Here is a 25,840-nt window from a genome sequence, read left to right on the forward strand (position 1 = left end):
CACTGACTCAAGACTCAGCAGGTGGGGGAGTCGTCTGACGAGCAGACACTTCAGCACAGAGATACAATTGGTGCCGCAGCACCCACCACCACCATCACCTCGGAAACATTTCATCTTGAAAAGTAAATGCAGGCAAGCTGCAAGTACACATAAAGGACATACCTGTATGCCAGTCACCTAATCCAGAGGTGACATATTTAAACCTCAAGAGACCCTTCAATAAACACAACACAACAATGGGCTCTTTGTTGTTTTTAAAGAAGTATGAGGGCTGGGCAATGGTGGCACACACCTTTAACCCAAGTATTTTAGAGACAGACATAGAAGGACCTCTGTGTTCAAAGCCAACCTGGTCAACCAAGCAAGTTCCAGGACAGTCAGGATTACACAGAGAACTCCTGTCTCGAAAAAAAACAAATAATAATAATAATAGATATTATTATGAGATACAACCAACAAATAAAACTTATTTGAATGCTAATATTAATAAGCTAAGTATTAAGAAGGCATTTCTTCAGCAGTCAGAAAACACAAAATGAAATTAAGAACCACTATTAATATTGTTAGGCACAGAAATGAACTTGTGGCAACATGAGAAGTTCATACCTGATAGTAATCAAACGTGATGGCAGATATAATACATGGACAGAAAGAAGAGTAAGCTAACAATGGTAGAATGCAGGCCCCTGCTGAGATTGGGAGTTCATGAACTATTCTACTTCTCTGGGAAGCTGCAACTCCCTTAAGATTCTGGGGTAATAATGGAGAGGATGCCTGAACTGGCCCTGCCCTGTAGTCACATTGATGACTATCTTAAATGTCACCATAGAACCTTCATCCAGCAACTGATGGAAGCAGAGCCAGAGACCCACGGCGGAGCACTGGGCTGAGCTCCCAAAGTCTAGTCAAAGAAATGGAAGAGCAATAATATGAGCAGAGGTCAAAACTATGATGGAGACACCCACTGAACCAGCTTACCTGAGCTAATGGAAACTCACCAACTCCAGCCTGACAGCAAAGAAACCAGCATAGGACCAAACTAGGCTCTCTGGATATGGGTGATAGTTATATGGCTCGGGCAGACTCTGGGCCACTAGCAGTGAGACCAGGATTTATCCCTACTTCTTCTTCTGGGTTTTTGGAACCCATTTTCTTTGGAGGGATACCTTGCTCAGCCTAGATATAGTGGGGAGGGCCTTGGTCTTGCCTCAATGCAATGTGCTAGACTTTGTTGACTCTCCATAGAAAGCCTTACCCTCTCTGAGAAGTGGGGCGGGGGAGTGGAGGGAACAGGAGGAGGGGAGGGAGTGGGAACTGGGATTGGTAATAAAAAATGAGAAAAGGTAGTTTTTTAAAAAAATAAAAAAGTTTCTAGGAACAATGTGTATGACTTGTTTATTTCTCATCTAAATAAATCCATGTAACATTTTAACTACAACAACCAAGAACATGGAGATTATTTTCTAGTAAGGCATTATTATCCTCTTGATATCACTGTAGCAGTGATGCTATTTTTCCATCCTTATTTAACAGAGGTGTATGCTCAAGTAGTCTACTAATTTACTGGGAGAAATAACCATACCATATGACCTATCAACAGTCCCCAATAAAACATGCAAACAGCACTGTGGCAGGAGCATAAACAACAGGACAATGATGACACACTGAAACCCATGGGGAGGATACATTCTGAGCCTTGCTGTGTGAGTTTTAAAAACAACTAAACATAACCCCCAAAACAGAGTGCTTCATCTCTGAGGTTAGAGAACCTATAAATTAATGGAAACACATGTGCACAATATAGCATATAACATATACTCATATACCCAGACATGTTTCAATAGAAGAAAAGATAAAAATAACAACATTATTTGAGAAAAAATTATAATTTCAAGACACATCAGGTAGTCTTGAGAAGGAGAATTAGCCAGTTGGTGTGGACAACAGTAGGCACTCAACAAAGGCCTCAGCGAATGATGCTCTGTAAACGGCCTATCCTCTCACAGGCTCTAGAACCATTCAAAGTCGACATGACTAAAATACTAATCTTAGTAAACTGAAAGTTTCTAATTTAAAGATTAAGCTGTTAATTTAGAACATCTTCACCATTATAAAGAGTCACTACTTAAGAACTAGAGACTCTAAATATAACTAACTTCAACTGCTTAGGCAACGGCAATGACTAAGGACATATTTCTACTCATGCCAAAACATTTACTCACTTCATAAGACCCGAATTCTTCTTATTGAAAGGTCCAATGATTTTAAACATCAGCTCCACAACTCCATTTTTACCTAAAGATACTGCGTTCACAGCTGAGAAACAGGAGAAAAACACAAAATAATATGGGTCTTAGTGATGAATCCAAAAGTATTCCAAAGTATTTAGTAAGTGTGAATGTGAGCTACCAGTACACGCTAAAGGTCTGCTGTAGGGTTGGGGGTTGATGAAAGAGCTACCCAGCACACGCTGAAGGTCTGCTGTAGGGTTGGGGGTTGATGAAAGAGCTACCCAGCACACGCTGAAGGTCTGCTGTAGGGTTGGGGGTTGATGAAAGAGCTACCCAGCACACGCTGAAGGTCTGCTGTAGGGCTCTGGGGTTGGTAGGTATTTTGCTTTATTTGTATGGGAAGCTGGAAGCAACTAGCACTCCAAAAAGAGTTATGATGAGATGACACAGGAAAGTGAATGTGGGGAGAAAGGGACAAGCACTGGCTCTGCTCTGAGAAAACTGAGCACAGCGAGAGCAGCAGAGACTATAAGCCACGACTACGTCATTGTCTAGATGCAGTAAGCGGTGTAGGCTGTTTATTCCCCATGGGCATCCCCACTTCAGAGTGAGACGGGGGACTTCTGGGAAAAATGATGCCTAAGTCCACTCAATGAGAACATGAGTTAGCTCTTAAAGGAACAAGGTGGAGTTTAGAAGGCAGAAGTTTCTGGAACAGCTCAACAGCTATGTACACCATGGGCATTGACAGATTATCAATGGCTACATGTGATAACACCTGTAAATGGGAAGGTGAGAAAAGACAGACAAGGGCCTTCAGCTATAGCAACTGACACCCAGTAACACACTAGCTGCCCATTCCAACAGCCTGGGCAGAGCAGGGGCCTCTGGAGAGTCCAACCTAGTGTGATGCAACCAGGGCCTTCACTAAAGCAAAACTGAAGACTTAACATTCTACAGAGGATGGGCAGTAAGAAAACTGCTCCATAATTTAAATTCTGAACAAGTATTAAATAAATTACACATAAACTGTGTGTGGTAGTTGTCTGCCTTTAATCCCAGCACTCAAGAAACAGAAGCAGGTGGATCTCTCTGAGTTTGAAGCCAGGCTGCTCTACATCGTAAGTTCTAAGACAGACAAGACAACATAGGGAGAATCGGTCTCAAAAACAAACAAGCACACACAAAAAAATTTACACAGAAACCATTTGTTAGCCTTCTAGTGCTTTATTCAATAAAATGCCACCAAAAAATACAGCTCTTCTATTCCCTGGGAACCGCAGCCCCTGCTCTCTGCCTGTGCCAGCCTTCACCATCACCCTGGGAACCGCAGCCCCTGCTCTCCGCCTGTGCCAGCCTTCACCATCACCCTGGGAACCGCAGCCCCTGCTCTCTGTCTGTGCCAGCCTTCACCATCACCCTGGGAACCGCAGCCCCTGCTCCGCCTGTGCCAGCCTTCACCATCACCCTGGGAACCCCAGCCCCTGCTCTCCGCCTGTGCCAGCCTTCACCATCATCCTGGGAACCCCAGCCCCTGCTCTCCGCCTGTGCCAGCCTTCACCATCACCCTGGGAACCCCAGCCCCTGCTCTCCGCCTGTGCCAGCCTCCCACAGTCACATCTCCAGCATCTTCTTTCCTCAACTGGCTGCTGTATTTAAAATTGTTTCACTTTTATTTCAAATCAAGTTTTAATTTTTCAATCAATTTTTCTCTTTCCTAATCAATGTGGTTTTTGTTTTGTTTGGTTGGCTTTGGTTTTCAACACAGGGTTTGATTCCTCTGTGAGACCTGGCTGTCCTAGAACTTGTTATATAGACTAAGTTGGCCTTAAACTCAGAGATTCACCTGCCTCTGCCTCCCAAGTGCTGGGATCTAAATTACTTTTTTTTTCCTAATTCATTCCTCAATTTTACTGTTTATGTCTGTTCTTTGTTGATTAAATATCAAATTCTTTCCTTATGTCCCTAGTCATGTAAGTGTTCGTTGCTTTTCTGAGTACACCTTCAACTAAGCGCTCAGCATATACGTGCACATGTGTATACACATATACCTTATACTGCATCAATATTTCTTCGTGATATTCAGACACTCTATAATTTATTTCTAATTTGTGTGTGTGTGTGTGTGTGAGAGAGAGAGAGAGAGAGAGAGAGAGAGAGAGAGTACATATGGAGGCCAGAGGTCAATGTCAAGTGGCTTTTCCTATTGTTCTACATTTTTTGAGATGGGTCTCTCATTGTATCTGGAGTTCAGTGATTCATTAAAACAGACTGGCCAGCAAGCTCCCTCTCACCTCTGCTGTAGGACAATGGCTTGTACTCTGTCACTTGTATTTTAAATAAATGCTGATTGGCCAGTAGTCAGGCAGCAAGTACAGGCTGGCTGACCAGGCAGGAAGTAGAGGCAGGGCAAAAGCAGGAGAATCCTGGGAACAGGAAAGAGACAGTCTGCAGTCATCACGCAGAAAGAGAGGAAGCCAGACACAAAGCAAGCAAGATATGACTGCCTCGCTGAAAAAGGTACCAAGCCACATGGCTAACACAGACAAGAATAATGGGCTAATATAAGATATAAGAAAGAGTTAATAAGAAGCCTGAGCTACTAGGCCAACCACTTTATGATTAATCTAGACCTTTGTGTGTTTATTTGGGTTATAAACAAGGACACTAGGGACCGAAGCTCAGGGCCTCATGCATGTACAACAAGAATTTACTAACTGAGCCATCTCCCTATGGTTCATGTGTTAACTGAGATTTCAGTCAGAAAACACACGGCAAATGTTTACCTCATAGGTTTGAGACCTAATATATCAAAGTGAGAGTATGGGGGGAGTAATTAGAAACAATCTCCCTTCAATTGCTCTTTTCTCTAACTTCCTGAGATGCCTGCACCATTCTCTGTGTGCTCTGCTGCCTCCCTGGCGATAAGCCAGTGCTGCAGGTAAAAGACTACGTGCCTTCCGCCTCTTCCTCTGTCTGTGAACGCCCAGAGTATCTTACTTTTGTTTTCTGTTGCTGTAATCAAAATACACTGACAAAAGCAACTTATGGGGAAAAGTTTTTATTTAGCATGTAAGTCCAGGAAACTGCCCATCATAACGGGGGCGGGGGGGGGGGGGGGGCAAGGCAGCAAGAGCCTGAAGTAGCTGCTCACACGAACCACGTCAGGGATAGAGAGCAGCACATGTACCCATCTCCTCTCCCCCTCTCCTTAGAGAACAGATCCACACACAAGGGCAGGGTCCTTCCATCTCCCAGACCGACTATCCCTTCCTGAGACCCTCCTTCCCAGGAGACTCTACATCCGTCTCCCACACAGACAGAAGCACTTCCCAGTGGCCAGCGCTCCACACTCTTCCACTGGAGGCTTGCCACGGGCTCTCCTCTCAGCCCAGTCCTTTTCAAAGTAAAGGAACATGTGAGAATTCTCACCTTCTCACTCCAAATCACTGTAGTTGACTTATGAGCCATATTGAAGCTTACTTTCCACAAATTGTAGAGATTTATAGACATTAGATGGTTTTTAAACTTCGTTTGTGTAAGCTCACAGCCCTGAGTAGATCACATCCACCCGTAAGTACTTACAGTTGGTAGAATAGACTCGCAAGAGCTGCAGACAAGGGAGAGCCAAGCGGTAGTTGTGAAAGTGCTGCTTGACCAGACTCAGGGTGACACTCAGCGCCCCGTTCACTCGGGCCTTCACTCCAAACTTTTTATCTGTTTAAAAAAATTTATTCAATTATTCACATAAAACTTTTGGAGAAAACTAAGTTGGAAAATAATTTAGACTAAGGATATAACTCAATGGTAGAGGGCTTGCGTAGAATTGCCAGGCCTGGATGTAACCACCAGAACTGACAAAACAGCAGTGACATATTAAATCTGTCTATACATTCATGTCGGATGTAAAGTTGATATGAAATAATCAAACTGATAATCATTTTTGGATAATTTCTAATACACCTTACCCTTCTGAAGCACATCCTATACCAACAAGGCAGGAAAATAAGACGGGGAGGGGCTAGAGTAGTTAGTCCAACATAGATGATCCCATGCAAGGCGAGCATAGCTGGTCTACTATCCCATAAGTTAATTCAATACACCTCCAACAAACACAGTCAGGAAGAGGAGTAAATAATTTAAATATCCATTACCAGTATTATTTAATATAAACATATTTTCATAACTATAAAAATAATATACACATTAATAAAAACATGAATATCTTAAAATAAAAATTAACGTGGCAAATATATCAAACAAATTTTTAAGGGGAAGCTGGAGAGATGGCTCAACAGTTAAAAGTGCTTACTACTCTTCCAGGAGACCCAAGTTCAGTGCCCAAAACCACAGCAAGCACCTTACAACTACATATCATCCCAGTGGGGAGATCTGATAACTCTGGCCTCATACACACACTAAAACGATAAAAAAATAAATCTTTTAAAATGCATGAGCAAACAGAGGAACTATTCTGATAACTCAGTACATGCTGTGGCAGGTAACAACTAAGTCATGGCTACTAACACTTCCATCTCCTTAAATATCTTATTTTTAATTTCTGATTAAGATGATAATTATACATATTTGTAGAATACAAGGTGATAATCTTAGTACACATATATTTAGCATGTGCAATTCAGGGTAAAGGACATTTCCACCTGGGAGCATCACTGTGTCTATAGAGACCCACAGAAGTCAGTCACCAACAACACAGATTTCAAGGCAGAAAGAATGAATATCCCTACGGTAAAGTAACCTATATGTCACAAGAAAAAAAAAACAAAAAGAATCACTCAAAAAATTACTGTACAACCTGAATGAATGGCATAAGAACAGAAAAGTTGTACAAATGCTAATAGGGAAAGTACAAATTTAAGATGCAGAATAAAGTAAAGACTTATGAATTATAATGGAAGAAACAGACACACTGATATCTTCATTTCACAAAAAGTAAAAGATAATTTGGTTATAACTAGTAGAGGAAGGATATTACCAATAAATAAAACTTTATTTCATTTTCATTTTCTACAAAATTATCAAAAAAGGGAATTCAGGAATCTCAAGTATAGAACTTAAAGAAAAATAAGGGCCAAGACAGATTTGTACTACATTTAGTCTCAAAGTCACCAAAGTTGCATTCCTTAAAACACGGTCTGTTAACAATACAAGCTAAATGCCTGCATCCTACATGCCAACATGTATGTGTAGCATGTTCACATCAAGACTCTTCAAAGTTAAGACAACATACAGACACTCTACACTTTCAGGTTCCACCCAAAGAGCACGACATGTTCTGTTTGCCTGAATAAGCAGCCTCTCCTTCTCCTGGGCCTGCCTCTCCTTATTCGCTGTGCTTTTAGTATTTACGTGCCTCTCTGCGGCTCGAACCCTCACAGTTTTTCACGTCTGCTTGGTCTTTGTAAATAGGAAGTTTCCAGAACACTGACCTGCACACAAATGTGACTATCAGTGAAAATACTGTCCAGCAACATGCTCACTTCTACACACTGTACTCACACTGCTCCTTCTAACTTCACCAGAAGACACATAGCATTCACTCTCTACATGTATATGTGTGTAAACGTATATACATATGCACGCACATGTATATGCACATGAGCGCACCCACAAGCACTAAGGCACTGACACTGGCATTCTTCCCCTTGTATGCCACATTCAAAACACCTCTTCATGAATCCTGGATCCTCAGTTCCTGCTGGTTAACTGTAAAACATTCCACTGTTAAACCCAAGATAAAGTAGTGCTTTACATTTCAAAATTTAAGCAGTTTAAGACAAAGATTGGCTGGGTGGTGGTGGCAAACACCTTTCATCCCAGCACTCGGGAGGCAAAGGCAGGTAGATCTCTGTGAATTCGAGGCCAGCCTGGTCTACGAGAGCTAGTTTCAGGACAGCCAGAGTTACCCAGAGAAACCCTGTCTCAAAAAACAAAATTTAAAAAAAAAATTTAAAAAGACATAAAGATTCAAAGTCACAAAGATGGTTCTAGATTCAGTAACCATAAAACAGAGCTCTCACCTTTGGGTCCGATCTTTGCGAGGATGCAATGAGTCTGTACCATCAACTCCTCGTGGGGAGGGGAGTCTTTGCTGGCATTCATTAGCAGTTGTAACAGTATTTGTGAACCACCTTTGGCAACTAAGAAACTTGCTCTTCGGCCTCCACCTAAAAAGTTTTTAAAAAATATTGCAAACAGCATATCCTCCCACTGTGAGCATCACAGTAAGTTAGTATTCAAGAAATGTTTCAATCCAAGCATTCATTTCTACAACTAAATACTATCTAAATCATATTTTGTGTTTTGGTTATAGGGTCTCATTGTACAGCCCAAATTAGCCTTAAAATCTGTGATCCTCCTACACCAGTTTTGTGAAGGCTGGGAAGACAGAAATGTGCCTTCATACCTTGCTCCTATTTTATTTCATTTCACTTATTTATTTAAAATGCAATATACAAAAACAAACACAAACGACACTAAAATTCTAGGGTTAAGGTGCTGTATAAGTAGGCAAGGAAATTTTGAGGAGTATCTGAAGATGTCAAAAATAAAGCACTGCCCTGGAGAGATGGCCCAGCGGGTAAGAGCTTGCTGTGCAACCAACCCTAAGGCCATCTCAGCCACCCATGGAGTAAGCTGAGCACAGTCTCACAGCGCTGTGGACATGGGATCTGCTGGCTAACAGCCTAGCTGAAACCCTTCAGCTCCAGGGTCAGACCATGCTTGAAGGAACATGGGGGAGGAGAGTAAGAAAGTGCCCTCTGCTAGCACACACATTCCCCACACAAGGAGCAACAACAAGGACAGGGCATTTCACTTCCACAACTTTAACCTCAAGAACCTTTAAGTACATAAGATACAAAGCTGGTCACTACTTACAAACACAACTCAAACCAAAGTAAATCAAAACTCACCAGAAGATACCAGCTCGACAAGAATGCTTAAGATATTAAGTATAGTTTGAAGATCTTTCGTGTTCTGAAACAAACAGATGATTTGCTTTATTAAAACACTGGTTTTTTGGTTTCAACTATTTTAACCTGCTGGTAACTACCTATGTCTAACAAATGACTTTTCCAATTTCTCTAGGCCCAATTATATTGACCTCTACTATACTCATATTAAAATTTCAATATCTTTATCATTTTTCTTACATTTACTTATTTATGTATATGGAGGTGGGCATGGAGTTCCTGAGACAACTGCAGACACAGAGTCTCTCCTTCTACCATGTGGGTCCTTGGAATTGAACCGTCATCAGTTAAACAGCTCACAAGCACCTAGGGATCCTGGGGGTCCAACACCTCGAGCCTTCATGGGCACCTGCACTCACATGAACATGCACATGCACACAGACACAGACAGATAATTAAAACAATAACTAAAATCAAGGCCATTCTGACGGCTCTGCAGTGTCTCTGATCCTCAGAGCCCACATCAAGGTAGGAGGAGAACCGACTCCACAAAATGTCCTCTGGTCCACATGAGTCATGGCAGGTGTGCTCTCTGTCACAGACAGAATAGTAACAAAATGTTTTAAAATATCTAAGATTAAATTTTAAGTTAGTATAATAATTTAGAAATATATGTTTACGTAATACATATTAGTGTACTTGTGTGTGTGTAACTCAACAAACCCTCTGTGACAGTCCTACCACTACGGCTGTGGTGCGTACCTCCAATGTTGACAACAGAACTTCCATGCCCGTAGAACCTTTGGTTGTCATTTCCCTCCTTGTTTTTTCTGAAAGGTAAAAAATGATTTCTTTAAATGTGAACCAAAAACACACACACAAAAAAAAAAAAAAAAAAAAAAAAAAAACCCGTAACATTTTGTTAGATATAGCTAACACTGTAAACACTTTAAGCTGACTCATGGATGCTCATCCCTCTAAAGCTTTTTTTTTTTTTTTTTTTTTTTTTTTTTTTTTTTTTGGTTTTTCGAGACAGGGTTTCCCTGTAGTTTCTAGAGCCTGTCCTGGGACTAGCTCTTGTAGACCAGGCTGGCCCTGAACTCACAGAGATCTGCCTGCCTCTGCCTCCCGAATGCTGGGATTAAAGGTGTGCACCACCACCACCTGAATGTTAAGTCCATTTTTAATCGGGTGACTTGTCTTTTGCTGTTGTTGAATTCTTCTATATTCTAAATGCAAGTCCAGTATCAGACACGTGACTTGAAAATCTTCCATTCTGCAATAGCTCTCAATTTAAGTAAGAGCGTCCTTTGAAGCAAAAAGTTTTTAAGTTTGTGTGTGCTCATGTGAGTTCATATGTTTATGTGTGCATGTACTACGGAGACCAGAGGTACCCTCTCCTATCACTCTTTACCTGATTCCCTTGAGACAGGCGCTCTCTCTCTCTCTCTCTCTCTCTCTCTCTCTCTCCCTCCCTCCCTCCCTCCCTCCCCCCCTCCCTCCCTCCCTCTCTCTCTCTCTCTCTCTCTCTCTCTCTCTCTGAATCTGGACCTCCCTGTTTTCTGGATAGGCAGATATATCTACCAGGGCCAGGGTTACAAGGGCATGCTACCACACTTGTGTGTGTGTGTGTATGTGTGTGTGTGAATGAACTTAGGTACTAAAGCTTTTTTTATTTTTTTGGTTTTTCGAGACAGGGTTTCCCTGTAGTTTCTAGAGCCTGTCCTGGAACTAGCTCTTGTAGACCAGGCTGGCCTCGAACTCAGAGATCCGCCTGCCTCTGCCTCCCAAGTACTGGGATTAAAGGCGTGCACCACCACCGCCCGGCTCCTCTAAAGCTTTTCATTCTATCCTGTGGATGGGATTCCATTTTCAGTTAGCAAGACTTTCTCTTCTTAAATATCATAGTTTAGGAAAAGTCCCCGCCAATCCTTCCAAAATCTTAAAATTAGAACTGGCAGTGAGTTGTAAACGGGGGAGATTATGATGGAAGACTTTTCAACCATTATGAGCAGAACTGAAGAACAGCTCATCAAAACCAGTAATGGCAGAAACCTCAGGCCATTTTCAAACATTTCCATTGTATTTAATACTTAGATCAAAATTCTGAATCACATAAATGAACCACCAAAGGAAGCTGCAGATGCTCTCACTCAAATGCCTGTCCTTATTACTGGGGTGGGAACTCGGCCAATACTTCTGTTTTACTCTGAAGTCCCTGCATCTTCTTTACTATTCTTTGATTCACAGAGAGATAAAGTTCACAACCATAAAGAACCAACTATTCCTATTCCGTGTATTTCACCTACATTCTCTCTGCTCCGGGAACAGGGAAGTTGAGAAGAGAAGGAACGAGACAGACCTGGAGCTCCCGCCTCTACCGAGTCTGCAGACCTCTCAGAACACAGCCATTGCACTCAGAGGTTGAGCCCTTTTCTACTTTTTCAGACTTGGACATTGATGTCAGAACTGTTAATGCAGGGGACCATAACATTAATCTCAATATTCTGAAGTATAAAAAGTGAAAGAAAAAGGATCCAGTATCAATGTAGTATATATTCTAAGCTTCAAAGACAGGAGAGCTAAATTCTGTGTTTCCTACGGAGATAATCAAGGCAGTTCAGGAGCAGAGGGCTACATGAGAGAAAAACTCAACTGTAGGATATTTATGGGAAAGACTAACACTACAGTTTTCCACAAGGATTTCAAGTCTCTAACATTTATTTCTCCCTTCACTGCCTTCTTCTGTGTTGATTTCTCAAAACTATTAAGTTCTACTCTGAGGACTTCCCCTTGGAATTAAGTTCTGCTTCCTACGCAGTCTACGCTTGCCCAGGGCGATGCTCTCACACAGGAGCAGAGGCTGCAGTGGGACCCTGCTCGTGGCAGGTGCCATGCGCTATACCAGGACACAGCCCTGTCTTCACCAGTCCACGGGATGGTCACAACTTAGAGAAACCATGCATCTCCACAAATGGCATGAAGACATAATACCCCTGCGACATTCTGCTAGTGCTAAACACCGTGGAAACTCACCTCCAGACATACTGTGCTCATAAACTGAAATTCTTTTTTTTAAGTATATATTCCACTCCTCAGCCCTCTGTCCCCACCAAAAAAATTACTAGATTTTACAAGAAAACAAAGCCAGGCAGTGATGGCACATGCCTTTAATCCCAGCAGTCGGGAAGCAGAGACAGGTGGATCTCTGTGAGTTTGAGGCCAGCCTGGTCTACAAGAGCTAGTCCCAGGACAGCTAGGTCTGTTACAGAGAGAAACCCTGCCTCAAAGGGGAAAAAAGAAAAGAAAATACTGTTTCAAAGAGTCATCTTGGTATAGAAATAAGGCTGGTGTCTCACTACAGCCAAGTCACTATTCACACTAATGCTGGAGACATCCTCAGAAGACGCGGAGCTCTGCATCACCAGAGCCACTGCACTGTAGCTGCAAACAGTGGGAACCTCTGCCTGTGGGCACAGTCCAATGCGTCTCTAGCTCTTCATCAGCCTGAACCATCATCTTATGATTCTAGACACTAAATGAAAACAAACTGTTAAACTAGCAGTTTTCCACTCCACTCCAGGTTCTCCATGACTTTGACATTCATGTGGAAAATCCTTTAAACGCCATCGTTTGCCAAGCAGTAGTGGCATATGCCTTTAATCCCATCTATTAGGAGAAAAAGGCATACAGATCTCTGTGAAGTCGAGGCCAGCATGGTCTACAAAGTGAGTTCCAGGACAGTTAGGGTAGTTACATAGAGAAACCCTATCTCAAAAACTCCAAAAGATATAAAAATTAAAAAAAAAATAAAATAAAAAAATAAACATCATAGTTTCTTGGCCTCCTTACAACAAAATCCATTCCTGTGCTTCAATCTGTTAGCCTTTTCAATAAATGTTCTCAGGACCTGCGTGATAAAGATCCCAAGAACAAGGACACCTGCTGAGTAAATTTGCAAGCAAAAAGCAAAGCCCCACAGGGAAGAAGCCAGACGGGCTACAGCTGGGAACACTGCACAGACAGGATGATCCCAGCGGGCTACAGCTGGGAACACTGCACAGACAGGATGATCCCAGCATGTAAGAGCTCACATCATGCTAGCACATGCACCACATGTCAGGCAATAAGCAACAGAATTGAGCAGTTGACTAGGATTGGAACTGTGCAGTGGACGCAAGTGGGTCCTGCGGGCTCACAGCAGAGTGAGTCTCCGGAGAGCCTTCAGGCTTAGACTTGAGAGGACCAGAACTGTTGAGACCTAGGCGGGAAACTGTTATGGATGTGGTTTTACCAGGGCCAGTGATGTCGTGTCAGAAGGAAATGTAAAACTATGATCTTCTTTGGACATTGGGTACAAAATATGTTTCAGTGCTGAGTGAAGACTGCTCTGGGCTGAGATGCTGGGACATCTAAGTGGAGAGTGCAGGCATCTCTACCCGACACACTGGGGTTTCCAACAGGATAAGATGAGGGATGTGTACACACACACACACACACACACACACGCACACACACAGGCTCTCTCTGCTCACTGACTGTTGTGAAGGGAACAACTTAGCTCCCCACACTCTTCCACTGCAGCGTGCGGCCTCCTGAAAGCAATGCCAGCTGACCATGAACTGTGCCTCTGAAGCAGAGTCAAAATACATATTTTCTCCATAATCTGTTTCTCAGGCATCTGATCAGGGATCAAATCTAAAAAGGTGCACTGACAATCAATTTCCTCCAAAGTCATTCAGTTTCCTACTTCCTTAAGTCAGGCTGAGAAAGGCCATTTTTTACAGAAAATCATTAATTCTCAAAAACTGGAATATTCTTCATATCAAAACTCAGAACATTCTTAGTATCTACTTTTAAAGAACTGAAAAAGTATTCCAAAAACAAGAAGGGATTGATTTCAGCCTACCTTGACTTTGGGCCAGATGCAGAATCTTGGATGTGACATATCTGACATTATCCGACTCTGTGGGGTCCGTATTGATCTTCTCCAGCTGAGCCAGGAGCCCGACAACCCGAGAACTATTGGTAAGGCTACAAAGAACATGGCTCTCCATTAGTGTGGGTTCTGTGCCAGCTGCAAAGAGAATGTTTCTCAGAGAGGCCACTGTTTAAACATTAACCACTCTATGCCACAGCCCTTCACTGCCTCTATAACCGCTGCTAACTTCTGACTGGAAAACACACTCTGTTTCAGCAAATCACAAACAACGAACATGCATTCACCCATCCAGGAATCCCCTATCACACCTGCCAAGTTTTCTACTTTCCAAGGCTTTGTACTTCCTCCGCTCTTCTCAAAACTGAAACCCTGTTCTCCTGCCCTACTCCATGCTTTTTACAGAACTGTTATCAGTAAACCCACAACTTGGAAGGCTGAGGCAAAAGAGCTACCTCAAGTTCCAGGCCACACTGGGTATAGAGTAAGACATCATCTTTAAAAAAAATAAAATAAAATAAAAAATGTACCTCTCACACACAAGTCAAATAAGTGTATGCATGAATTACACAGCTTTTCAGGTGGTAGGAAGTGATCTGGAGGGAGGGTGGAAGATACACATGTACGAGGTGGGACAGTCTCCACGCTCACCTCGCTGGACAGCCATACCCAACAGTAAGATGTGAGCCACATAGACTGCAGCAGATAGGGTCACAGCCACCAGAGCTCCAAGACAAGAACATGCCTGCTGGGCTCAGAGATGGCCACGTGGCTGCACTAGCTACCACAGCCGGCAAGAAGAACAGCAGTCAGGGCTGCGAATGGAGACCAGCGGCAGCACAGGGCCACTCACCACTCAGAGCCAGCAAGTTCTCGGACAGCTTGGGCTTTCCAGTTCTTTGACTTGGCTTGGATTTTTGGCAGAAAAGCAATATATTCTCTTTCTTAAAACCTCTTTTTGGAGAACCAACTCCACAGTGGTTCACTGACCTCACACACCACAGAGCATGTGCACTCCCACACATGTTACACACACAGTAACAACACAATTGTCACACTCCCTTTGGCTGGTGTGTTGGATTGTGTCTGATCTGACTGACCATCTGTGAATGAGAATGTTCCCACAGGCCCAAATGTTTGAACACTTTGTTCCCGTAGGTGGAACTCTTTGGAGAAGACTGAGGACTGTGGCCCTGCTGAAGGATGTGTGTTACTGTGGACAGGCTTTGAGGTTTCAAAAGACTTGTACCATGCCTAGTGTGCTCTTGGCCTTCTGGTTGGGGTTCAAAATATGAGCGCTCAGCTGCTGTTCTGGCTACCTGAACCTGCTACCTCCCCTCTGCCATCATGGGCCCTATGAAATTATAAGCTCAAAAAAAAAAAAAAAAAAAAAAAAAAAAAACCTCTTCTGTAAGCTGCCTTCCTCATAGTGTCTTATCATAGCAACAGAAACCCTAAGTGACGATCTGCCAGGGCTACACAAATGACTCTGTCTCAGAAACAGAGAGGAGGAAGAGGTGGATGAGGAGGAGGAGGAGATGGTGGTGCTAACAACGATGATGATAACAATGCCATCAAACTTCCTCTTACTAGATCAGATCCGCCAGCACACACACTAGCTAGGATCTCAAGCCAGCTGTCCCCATCTCTTCTCTCCCTTTCCTCACACATGGTGCCTTTTAAACCCCTCGTCTGCCTTCTGGAGATCAGAAATGCCTTTCGCTTCTTTTCACTACTTCCTCAACAAGTCACACAGTGGGTTTTAAAGAAAATATATCTGAATGTGTCGTGATGTTAGTTTTAAATGTCCACTTACACAACCTGTAGCTGCCAGGAAGAGCTGTAATACAGAATGTCTAGATCGGGTTGGCCATGCAAATGATGTAGGAGGACGTAACCCATCATGGATGACACCACAGCACTCCCACTGCTTGACTCCCCGATACCATGGACTGTAACACTGAGCTCTACGCTAAAATGAACGCTTTTCTCTACGTTGTTTTTTTTGTAAGAATATTTCATCACAGTGACAGCAATGAAACTGGGCCAGTGCCCAAAGGAAGAGAACTCAAATATCTATGATTAGTCCTGTGACTGCCACACAACATATGACCATGTATCTAAGTCCTAGCCAAATGAGATGTAAGCACACATGAGAAAGGCAATTTATCTTTATCTGCTCCCATTTCTACTGGTTATATGATGTTAAGAAGTGGAGAAAATGCTCAGAGACAAACAGAAGTGATACACCAGGAAAAGCAGAGTCACTCTGCTGGCCTTGAACAACCCTTAAACATGGCAGTAGCACATTTGAACCTATGCTCCTACTGCATTTTGGGCCTCTCCTCCATCAGCTCAGCCTATAGCTCATCTCACACAAGGCTTTATCAGTTACACTGTACTCTTCTCTAAGTTCAATGTCTGTTGTTTATGTGTAAATTTTAAATCCATTGAGGAGATATTTATTAACTGTGGAGGCTAGAGGGGAACTTGAAGGAATTGGTTCTATCCTTTTACTATGTGGGTCCCCAGGTTCAAACTTAGGGTGTCAATCTTGGTGCCAACTGCCTTTACCTCCTGACCCATCTCATCAGCCTAGTACTTATATATAATTATATCAATTACCAGAGCAGTAAAACAGCACAAAATAATGTAAAACCTTCAACAGACACAAAACCCAGATAGCAGATTATAAACAGATAATCTCCACTCCATTGTGACACTCGTAAACAAATGTAAGCCTGAAAGAATGATCTACATAGTCTACATGCTACCCTACCATTTATCCCTCTTTATCCATAGGTCAACCAGGGTTAACAACATTAACTCCTTTGCGAGAACTGTGTTCCCTATTCTCAAAGGCAAGTGTCTAATGCTTTCCTCACCACACTCAAGACATTCTGCAATTTCCATTTCCTCCCCACACCCAGACTCTACCTGCCCCAACCCCCACCTGCTGTCAGGCCAGAGCCAGGAAGAGTCCGGAATTTGCAGGGATTGATGTATTCAATCAAACTGCTTCCCGATCACCTGCAGCTGATGAGCAAACAAGGGGAGACCTTCTGACTCTAGTCGTTTTCACAAGTCTCCCATTCCTCTCTCGTCCACTTCCCTTTCCTGAGAAATCCTTCTTCCTCAAAAAGTCCAGCCTCCTGCCTTCATGTCTTCTGGGTGTGGCCAACCAAGTTTAATTAAAATTGTCTGCTCGCAAGAGCATGGGTGGGAGATTGTTTACTAGAGCATGGGCAACTTCTGAGTGGCTAGATCCCTGAAGAAGCTTTTCTCCTCTTTCAGTCACCATTAGCTGCCAATAGCTCCTCAGGGAGAGGGAGGTGACATGCTGAGAGCCCAGTCCTAGGCAGGTCTGGGAAGCTAACAACAGCTGTGCTGAGTGTGTGAGAACAGCAGCTATTGTCCTTGGTTCACTGTGGCAGTGAGTGCCACACTGTCCGGTGGCCACCTTCTGAGCAAGAAGGTGGTCAGAAAGATGCTCAAAATGGAAAGATAAAAGCACCTACTGTGTGATGGGTATTTTAAGCACAAATGAACTACTTAAGTTTGTGCTTTTTAAAAAAAAATCATAATGGAACATAGCATGGTCTTCCAGGTTTTATTAACTTCAGTTGCATGTGGTATACCAAGACTGAAGCATCCATGCCTTATTTCTTTAAAGAGCCTCTTCAACACTAGGCATGAGGCTCAGTTGATATGTGACCCTAGACTCAATTCCCAGCCCCATGGGGCCAGCTGTGATGGTGCACAACAGTCACTTCAGATGCTCCTGGGAAGGGGAAGTATGGGGGTCAGAAGTGCAAGGCCACCCTTGGCCACACATTAAGTCTAAGGCTGACTATGAATACCTGAGGCTCTGTTTAAAAACAACGACAGCAAATTAGAAAGATATTTTGTCTATAAATGTCCATAATTAGTGCCTCAGTCCCTCACTATAAAATCTAGATAAATATATATTTTTTCTATTAAATATCCTCAAAGTTATAAACAAAACAATCTCACAGTTTTTAATAAAGAGTAAGCACGGAAACCTGATGAGTATAAAGAGACTATCCAAGGAGCACTCGAGAAGTGCAGGATGTAAGTGATCTGAACAGATAAATGAAAAAAATAGGGGAGGGTTTAAATTACAAAAGGGAAGGGCAGTCAACCCAGGACGAGAGGGCAGGATGAGGGGGAAATGACAGTAATGATGTCTGAAAAAGTCATTATATATATATATATATATATATATATATATATATATATATACACATATATACTTATCTAAAATTACATATAAGCCTATGTTTGTACAGATACACAGTTTAAAATTTTCCCACCTGGGTTGACAACACTCCTCTCCAAGAAACATAAACTAACAAAAATCCCCATACTGGGCATGAGAAGCCCCCTTTGGGCTGTTAGTCAAGGGAGTTCAAGTAGACTACATGCTACTGCTGTTTCCTTGGCTGCTCCCAGAGACGGAAGACAAGTCATTTTACTGGAGACACACTGCACTTCAGACACAGCCCAGAGGACTCGCTCTCATGGTACCAAGAAAGTCCCACACAAGCTAGGAAGGGAAGAAAGCAGCCAATAGTCCTGCCCAGTTATGATGCCTACAAATCACAACAGCAACCAGTACAGCACAACAGCCCCAAGTGTGGGATGTGGCATTTCTTGGTGGTAACTAACAGCTCTCTAATTGGACGTAAGGCACTTTCAACACAAGGGAAACCCAGCCAATACTCGGAGTTAGTGAGGTCATGGATCTTGGATCTAGTAATTCCTAACGACATTCTAAATATCATCCTTATACCCACAGATAAGTGTCACTCTTATCCCTCATCAAAACAAACAACCTTCACTTTGCAACAGATGAAGACCATTAATGAAAGTCACATCCGCCCACAAAGCAGAGAACAGGTGGTGCCAGCCCCAGCTGACGCACCGACAACACAACTATGGTACCCGCGGCTCAGAGAACACTGTGGAACAGGAGGGGAGACTCCAGCAGAACAGCAAGTGTACTGTGAGGTTATGTCTTCTATAAATGACAGAAAAGCTACCTACCACCCATGAGGGCTCATCAACATGGCTGCCTAAAGAAGACCTGAGCGTGGACAATACCAACAGACATGCAACATGGTGGGGGACTCTCCTGGGGCTCCAGCCCTAGACAAAGAACTATGGGCAACTAAGGATGGCTGAGAGTGCAAGAAACAGCCTTCCCCTGGAAGAACCCCCTCAAATGGTTATCTAATTCCAAGTGGTCAACCCTGAAAACATACACACACACACACACACACACACACACACACACATACATACATGTATACATACATACATGTATGCATGCAACACTGTATAGACTAAGCAGGCTATTTATACATTTTGGAATATATGTCAACAATTAAAGAAAAAGAAGCTATGAATTTGAGAGAGAATATGATAGGGTTACATGGAAGGGGTTGGAGGGCCGAGTGAAAAGAAGAAAAATTATGTAATTGAACTATATTTTAATTTCAAAATAAAATATATTCTAAAATAGTAGAATAAAAATAATATTTCCTTGAAGGAAAGGTAGACAAAAAGTAAATCAATAGGGGCTGAGAGATAGCTCAGGGTTAAAGAATTCTGGCTGCCTTTCCAGAGGACCTGGGTTCAATTCCCAGAATCCAAAGAACAGTTCATGACTGTCTTTAACTCCAGTTCAAAAAATCCAATGCCCACTTCACACCTTGGAGGGCACCAAGCACACAGTACAGAGACAGACATGAAGACATTCATATATACACATAAAATAAAACTTGTAATAAAACTTGTAAAATAAAGATTGTGGATATATATGTTAATTCTAATTGTTTTTAAAAGCTAGAGTGGTTATATTAACATCAGAAAAATAGACTTAAGAGAGAAAGGAGAGGAGAGGAGGCAACCAGGAACAAAGGACATTTTGTAATGATCAAGCCTTGATAACTTCTTAAAAACATAATACTTTCAAAATTTATAAAGCAAAATTTACAGAACATAAAAGCAAATTTATGGAGATCCCAATATCAACAGACAGAAGTGGGAGAGCGATGAAGTATCTGAATATAGCACACATCAGTGTGACTGGCTATTCCCAGGGCCTCCAGCAGCAGGATGCACATCCACATACAACATGGATGGAGCATGCTCCACAGGGAAGCACAAACACATGCAACACGGATGGAGCATGCTCCCCAAGGGGAAGCGCAGCTACACAGTGTCTACACAGTGTCAACATGGATGGAGCTCGCTCCACGGGGAAGCGTAGCTACACAGTGTCAAAAGAACTCCATCAGACAGTGCATCTTCTCATCCACAAATAAACTAAAATAACATCAGTTAAAACCACTGAAAATTCCTCACATACTTAGAAATTAACACTTTAAAACACAGATAAAAGGAAATTTTAAAACAGAATTAAAAGTAATCACAAGGGAGCTAGAGAGATGCCTCAGTGGTGAGAAGCACTGGCTGCTTATTGGCTGCTCTTCCAGAGTCATGATGAGTTCAGTTCCCAGCACCAAAATGGTAGCTCACAGCCACCTGTAACTGTAGTACCTGATGGCTTCTTTTGGTATGAAGACTATATGCAGACAAAACACCCATATATATAAATGCATAAAAATCAGTCTTTTTAAAAAGTAATCTTGAACTGAATAAAAACAAAACATTAGAATTAATCAGATATGCAATGCCGTGACAAAGAAGAAAATTAATTAATTGATTAATTAATAGCCCAATCAGAAAAGAAATATACTGTCAGACAGTGGTAGCACATGACTTTAATCCCAGCACTTGGGAGGCAGTGGATTTCTGTTGAGTTCAGAGGTCAACCTGGTCTACAGAGGGAGTTCCAAGACAGTCATGGCTACACAGAGAAACCCTGTTTCAAAAAAAAAAAAAAAAAGAAAGGGAGGGAGGGAGGGAGGGAAACATCTCAAGTCACTTAGCTTACAACAGGTATTTTTTAACTTGGGGTGGGAGGCAAACTACTCTAAATGGGGCTGTAGAGAAGGCTCAGTGGTTAAGAGCACTGGCTGTTCTTCCAGGGATCCAGGTTCAATTCCCAGCATCCACATGGCAGCTCATGACTGTCTGTAACTCCAGTTCCAGGGGATGTGACACCCTCACACAGACATATGTGCACATAAGCACCAATGCACATAAAAGATAAATAATTTAAAAAAAAACTACTCTGGGTTAGCAAAGCAGAAAACAGTAACACAAAAGACACAAAGTTCCCCAAAATCACTGAAACCAGAAGGTTGGTTTTTTTGGAAAAAAAAAATCAATAAAAATAAACTTCCAGCCAAACTGTTCAAGAAAAAAGAGAGAGTACACAAATGATCAAAAAAGAACAGGAAACCTCCCTAGCTTTTATAGAAATTAAAACAGAATTACTTTGAACAATTTTATAGAAGAAATGAACTTGCCTCAAACAAGAAAAACATGCCAAACTAAAGTGTGTCCTCTAACCTGGGCACTGTGATATATGCATGCCTACACTCACCACACATAAACATGCACACATATATGCACACAGTACTATGCTAGACCCAAGTGCTAAGGAGACTCACATCATGACCATGAAATAAATCATAAAATAGGAAAAAAGCATCCACAAAGCATCTGGAGATAGGAGAAAATACAAAAACAAAATTTCCTGTGGAAACTGATGTGGTTTTGATATAATTCAAATAAAAAGTAATTCAAAACAACTCCTGAGACTGTTCTTTCCCTGATTCAGATCTTTGGCGGATACATTTTTGAATTCTCAATTTCATTATCTGTATAGATACTCTTAGAACTTCTAGAACCTCACAGAAATCCAAATCAATTTCCTTATGTAAGCCACACACACTCCGGGTCATCTCTAGATCCCTTACAATATCTAATACGGTGTAAATCATAAGTCTACGGTTAGGAAACAATGACAAGAAAAGATCTGCACATACTCAGTGCAGACACCAAGTGTGTGTCCAGGTCTTTGTGATGCACGGTTCATTGACCACAGTTCCATGAGTGCAGCTGTGGGCACTGAGTCCACCTTACTGAACTCAGCGGTCACTCACCGAGCAGTATGGAAAGTACCATGGTTTGAACAGGTAACGCTTCCATAGCTTACAATTTAGATGGTTGGTCTCTAGAGGTGCTGCTACTTTAGAAAATTATGGAAACAGGAAATAGGGAACAGCTAGAAGTTACTGGGTAAGTTTTCGCAGGTGTATTATCTGCTTCACTACTCCTCTATATGCTCAAACCACCACCATAGTCTTCCCAAGGTCAACGGGACAGTGACATGGACTTCATGCTCTAAAACTATGAGCTAACATAAATATTTTCTCTGTAAGTTGTCTGTCATGTGTTGTGACCACAGAAATGCAAGAACTACTGCAATATTAATAGAAATTATAAATTGTTTTAATACAGTAAAAATGTATAGTAGCTGACTAGCCTAAAACAAAAACAATAAATATATAGTAGAATTCATTTTAGAAACCAAAAACAAACTGACAAGAGAAGTCTGAGCTTTACAAGCTGTGTATAGCAGTGTCCTATAAATTAGACAACTTAACTAACTCGTGAGAAAACAGGATAGTTATTTGACCTGCTCAGAAAAGTAAGGCTTAGGGCCAGAGAGATGGCTCAGCAGGTAAGGGTACTTGTCATCTCCAGACTGACTCCCAAAAGATGTTGTTCTCTGACTTCCACAAGCACAACATGCCATATATGCCCCCACATTTATGCACTTGCAGAGGAAGGGAGGGAAGAAGAAAGGAGTGATGAGGAAATGAAGACAGGAGGGAGGGAGGTACTTTTCAATATAAAAAAAGATCCTAACTAACTTCCTGTAGAAACTATACAGTTAATGAAATAACGCAATTTATTATGGTATGATTATGTCAAATAACCAGAAAACCTAACTATTCAAAGAAATAAACATTATCTAATAAGTTGTTATGTATTTCATAACATAGTATCTACAAAAGCAAAACCATGCACAGGAACACATGAGCTCCAGTCCTGCCCTCAGAGCAGAAGCCTTGATTATCATCAGTGTTAACAAGACATCATTTATTTTCTCAGTGAGGCATTACTTAGCCATTGACACCACAGAACATTAACATCAAGACAATTTTACAGAGAAAACAGATATAACAGAGTTAATTTGTTTCAAGGCTGTATAGCCAATCTAATCAGTAAGGTTTGTCTGACTTAAACTCTTTAGGGTTATGGGCCATGTAGCCACAACAAATTAGCGGGTAGGCTGTGTACCAATAAAATGTCAACGATGTGCACTAAGTCTCTGAGTTTCTTATTATTTCACATGTCAAAATGTACTACACTTTAAGCTATTTTAAAATGTAAGACCACTCTTAGTTCATTAGACACGCTGGAAGTGAGCCAGGCTTAGCCTTTAACTGAAAGTATTAGTGAAATATGCACAACATGCCACTACACAACACGCATATTTAATCAGTCCCAATAACTGTACTGCACATTATTTGCACACCACACATCTACCAATATCCACACATATCAAGGCTGCAGTACCTTTTCTCTCCTACCACTTTTAGCTTGCTCATCTTGAGTTACTTCGTTCCAGCATGGCAGATAACCTGAAAGAAAAATGTTAATACTATCAGGCGCCTAACACAATTCTGTTTCCTGGGCATTAGGGTTATAAAGGCCATATAACTGGGAGATTGGAACACTGGAACACAAGGAAGTCAGTCTATGGAGGCCATCACTGCAGCTGCCATACAGAACTACTGAGATACCTAAAAGCAGCAAGAAAAACGTCATCAAAATTCTAGAGCTACAGAAACGCAGAAAGCAAACTTAACATTTATGTGGTAGTTTGAATGAAAATGTCCCCCACGGGCTCACACATGCTGAACACTTGGCCCCCAGATGTAGTGCTGCTCGAGGAGGCTGTGGATCCTTTAGGAGGTGCAGCCTTGCTGCAGGGATTATGTAGGGGAGGAGGATTGTTATTACCTTGTCCTACTTCCTGTTCCTTGGCCCCTCTACCTTTCCTCCTCCTCAAACTGCCCCCACCCCAGGCCTGCATGCCATGCCTTTGCCACCACAGTTAAAGACTCTGGTCCTCTGGAACCCTCCGGAACTGTAAGCCCACATAAACTTCCTTCATGAAGCTGTTTTTGATCACGGCAATTTATCGCTTCAGCTGAAAAGTAGCTCATACAGTCATGTATTTCTGAGACGGTGTGCATGCATCATCAATACTCAGGCCAGCCACAGCACCCCATGATCAGTGCAGTCACCAAACTGTTAGTATGTGAAGATTTCTATACGGAAACAGTTTTAACACCGAGTTGTTTAAACAAAGTGAAAGGCTTCCCTGACACCACCACCTTGGCCGTGGTCTCATCTTTAGTCTGCACTATGTAATCTAAACAACCTTCCATCTCGACTTGCAGTTTTATAATTTCCAGATGTACTTTAAAACAAGTCACAAAAAATATCCTAGATATCTTTTAATTTTATATATCAATGTTTAATGAGACACAATTTTGTTGATTCACTAGAAAACAAAACAACGGCTATGAATCTAAGAAGTTAATCACATCTATACATATTTAATAACGCTATACTTCAAAGAAAATGTGCAAAAATAAAGATTTTAAGGTTTCATTCAAAAGATACAAATACAAGTCTTTTCAATAAAATATAAAATGTTTCCTTTGTTAAGTACGTCAAAAAATATATGTATTTAAGATTTTAAAAACATGTGGACCTTTTTTTTTTTTTTTGGTTTTTCAAGACAGGGTTTCTCTGTGGCTTTGGAGCCTGTCCTGGAACTAGCTCTTGTAGACCAGGCTGGTCTCAAACTCACAGAGATCCGCCTGCCTCTGCCTCCCGAGTGCTGGGATTAAAGGCATGCGCCACCACCGCCCGGCCATGTGGACCATTTTTGAAGTCACTGAGAAACTAAAATTGCATTTTTTTCCCTTTAGTTATTTCTCTAGGTAGTTAGCTACATGAAGCCAAAGTAACTTTCTCCAGTTTCCAGGATAAATAAGACAGGACGCACCCAAAGGTGGCAGAAAGCCTCATAAGAGCTTTTAAAGCCCTGTTGCTGCCTGCACAAGCAGGGGCTGTCCTTTCCAATTTAAAGCTGGACCTGGACATACAACCCTCGATCCCAGAAATAAGAGCTGGAGGCAGGAGGACTGGGGTTCAAAACCACTGTGACATAGAGGACACCAGACCCAGCCTCAAAGAGAAACCACCCAGGGCTGGAGGGTGTGGTTGCAGAAATTCCTGGCCTAGAGTGCACAAGGCAGGTTAGGCAGGTGAGCCTGCAATCCCAGCACTCTCTAAACAAGTAAGCAAGGAAAGGTTGACCAGGCTTTTTGTTTGTTTGTTTGTTTTGGGTTTTGGTTTGTTTTTGTTTTTTCAGTTTTCCCAACCTCCTCTAGACCCTAGCGCATGTCTGACTCTACAACACTTACTGCCTTCTAATGCAGAATAATTCTAAAGTAAATGAAGACGAAGTCTTGTAATACCAGCAATGGGAGGCTGATGTAGAAGGAATACTGAGTTCAAGACCAATCTGGGCTACATAGTGAGGTCCAACTTACACACCCCACCCCAACATACACACAACGAACAAACCACATGTGGCTATGGTCTGAACGGTGGTGTAACCACCAAGGTGACAGCGCTGAGGAGACAGTCTT

General features: G+C 42.1%; 1 protein-coding gene across 7 annotated transcripts in view; it reads right to left on the bottom strand.

The window, feature by feature from the left end:
* Positions 1-25,840, bottom strand: part of Agtpbp1 (ATP/GTP binding carboxypeptidase 1) — a 117,534-nt gene that overhangs the window by 73,536 nt on the left and 18,158 nt on the right. For 3 of the 7 annotated variants that reach the window (XM_038334200.1, XM_038334202.1, XM_038334201.1), the window contains exons 2-9: positions 23,688-23,752; positions 14,076-14,200; positions 9,929-9,996; positions 9,167-9,230; positions 8,273-8,419; positions 5,817-5,948; positions 2,223-2,316; positions 163-398 (exon numbers count right to left, since the gene is read on the bottom strand). In XM_038334200.1, the coding sequence (XP_038190128.1) occupies positions 163-398; positions 2,223-2,316; positions 5,817-5,948; positions 8,273-8,419; positions 9,167-9,230; positions 9,929-9,996; positions 14,076-14,200; positions 23,688-23,719 (898 nt within the window). In that variant the 5' untranslated portion in view covers positions 23,720-23,752. Of the gene's footprint in view, positions 1-162; positions 399-2,222; positions 2,317-5,816; positions 5,949-8,272; positions 8,420-9,166; positions 9,231-9,928; positions 9,997-14,075; positions 14,201-23,687; positions 23,753-25,840 lie in introns of those variants that run through there. The other 4 variants (XM_038334206.1, XM_038334204.1, XM_038334205.1 and 1 more) reach the window with 3 other exon arrangements.

The sequence above is a fragment of the Arvicola amphibius genome, chromosome 6 (genome assembly GCF_903992535.2).
Source record: "Arvicola amphibius chromosome 6, mArvAmp1.2, whole genome shotgun sequence".
Classification (NCBI taxonomy): Eukaryota; Metazoa; Chordata; class Mammalia; order Rodentia; family Cricetidae; genus Arvicola; species Arvicola amphibius.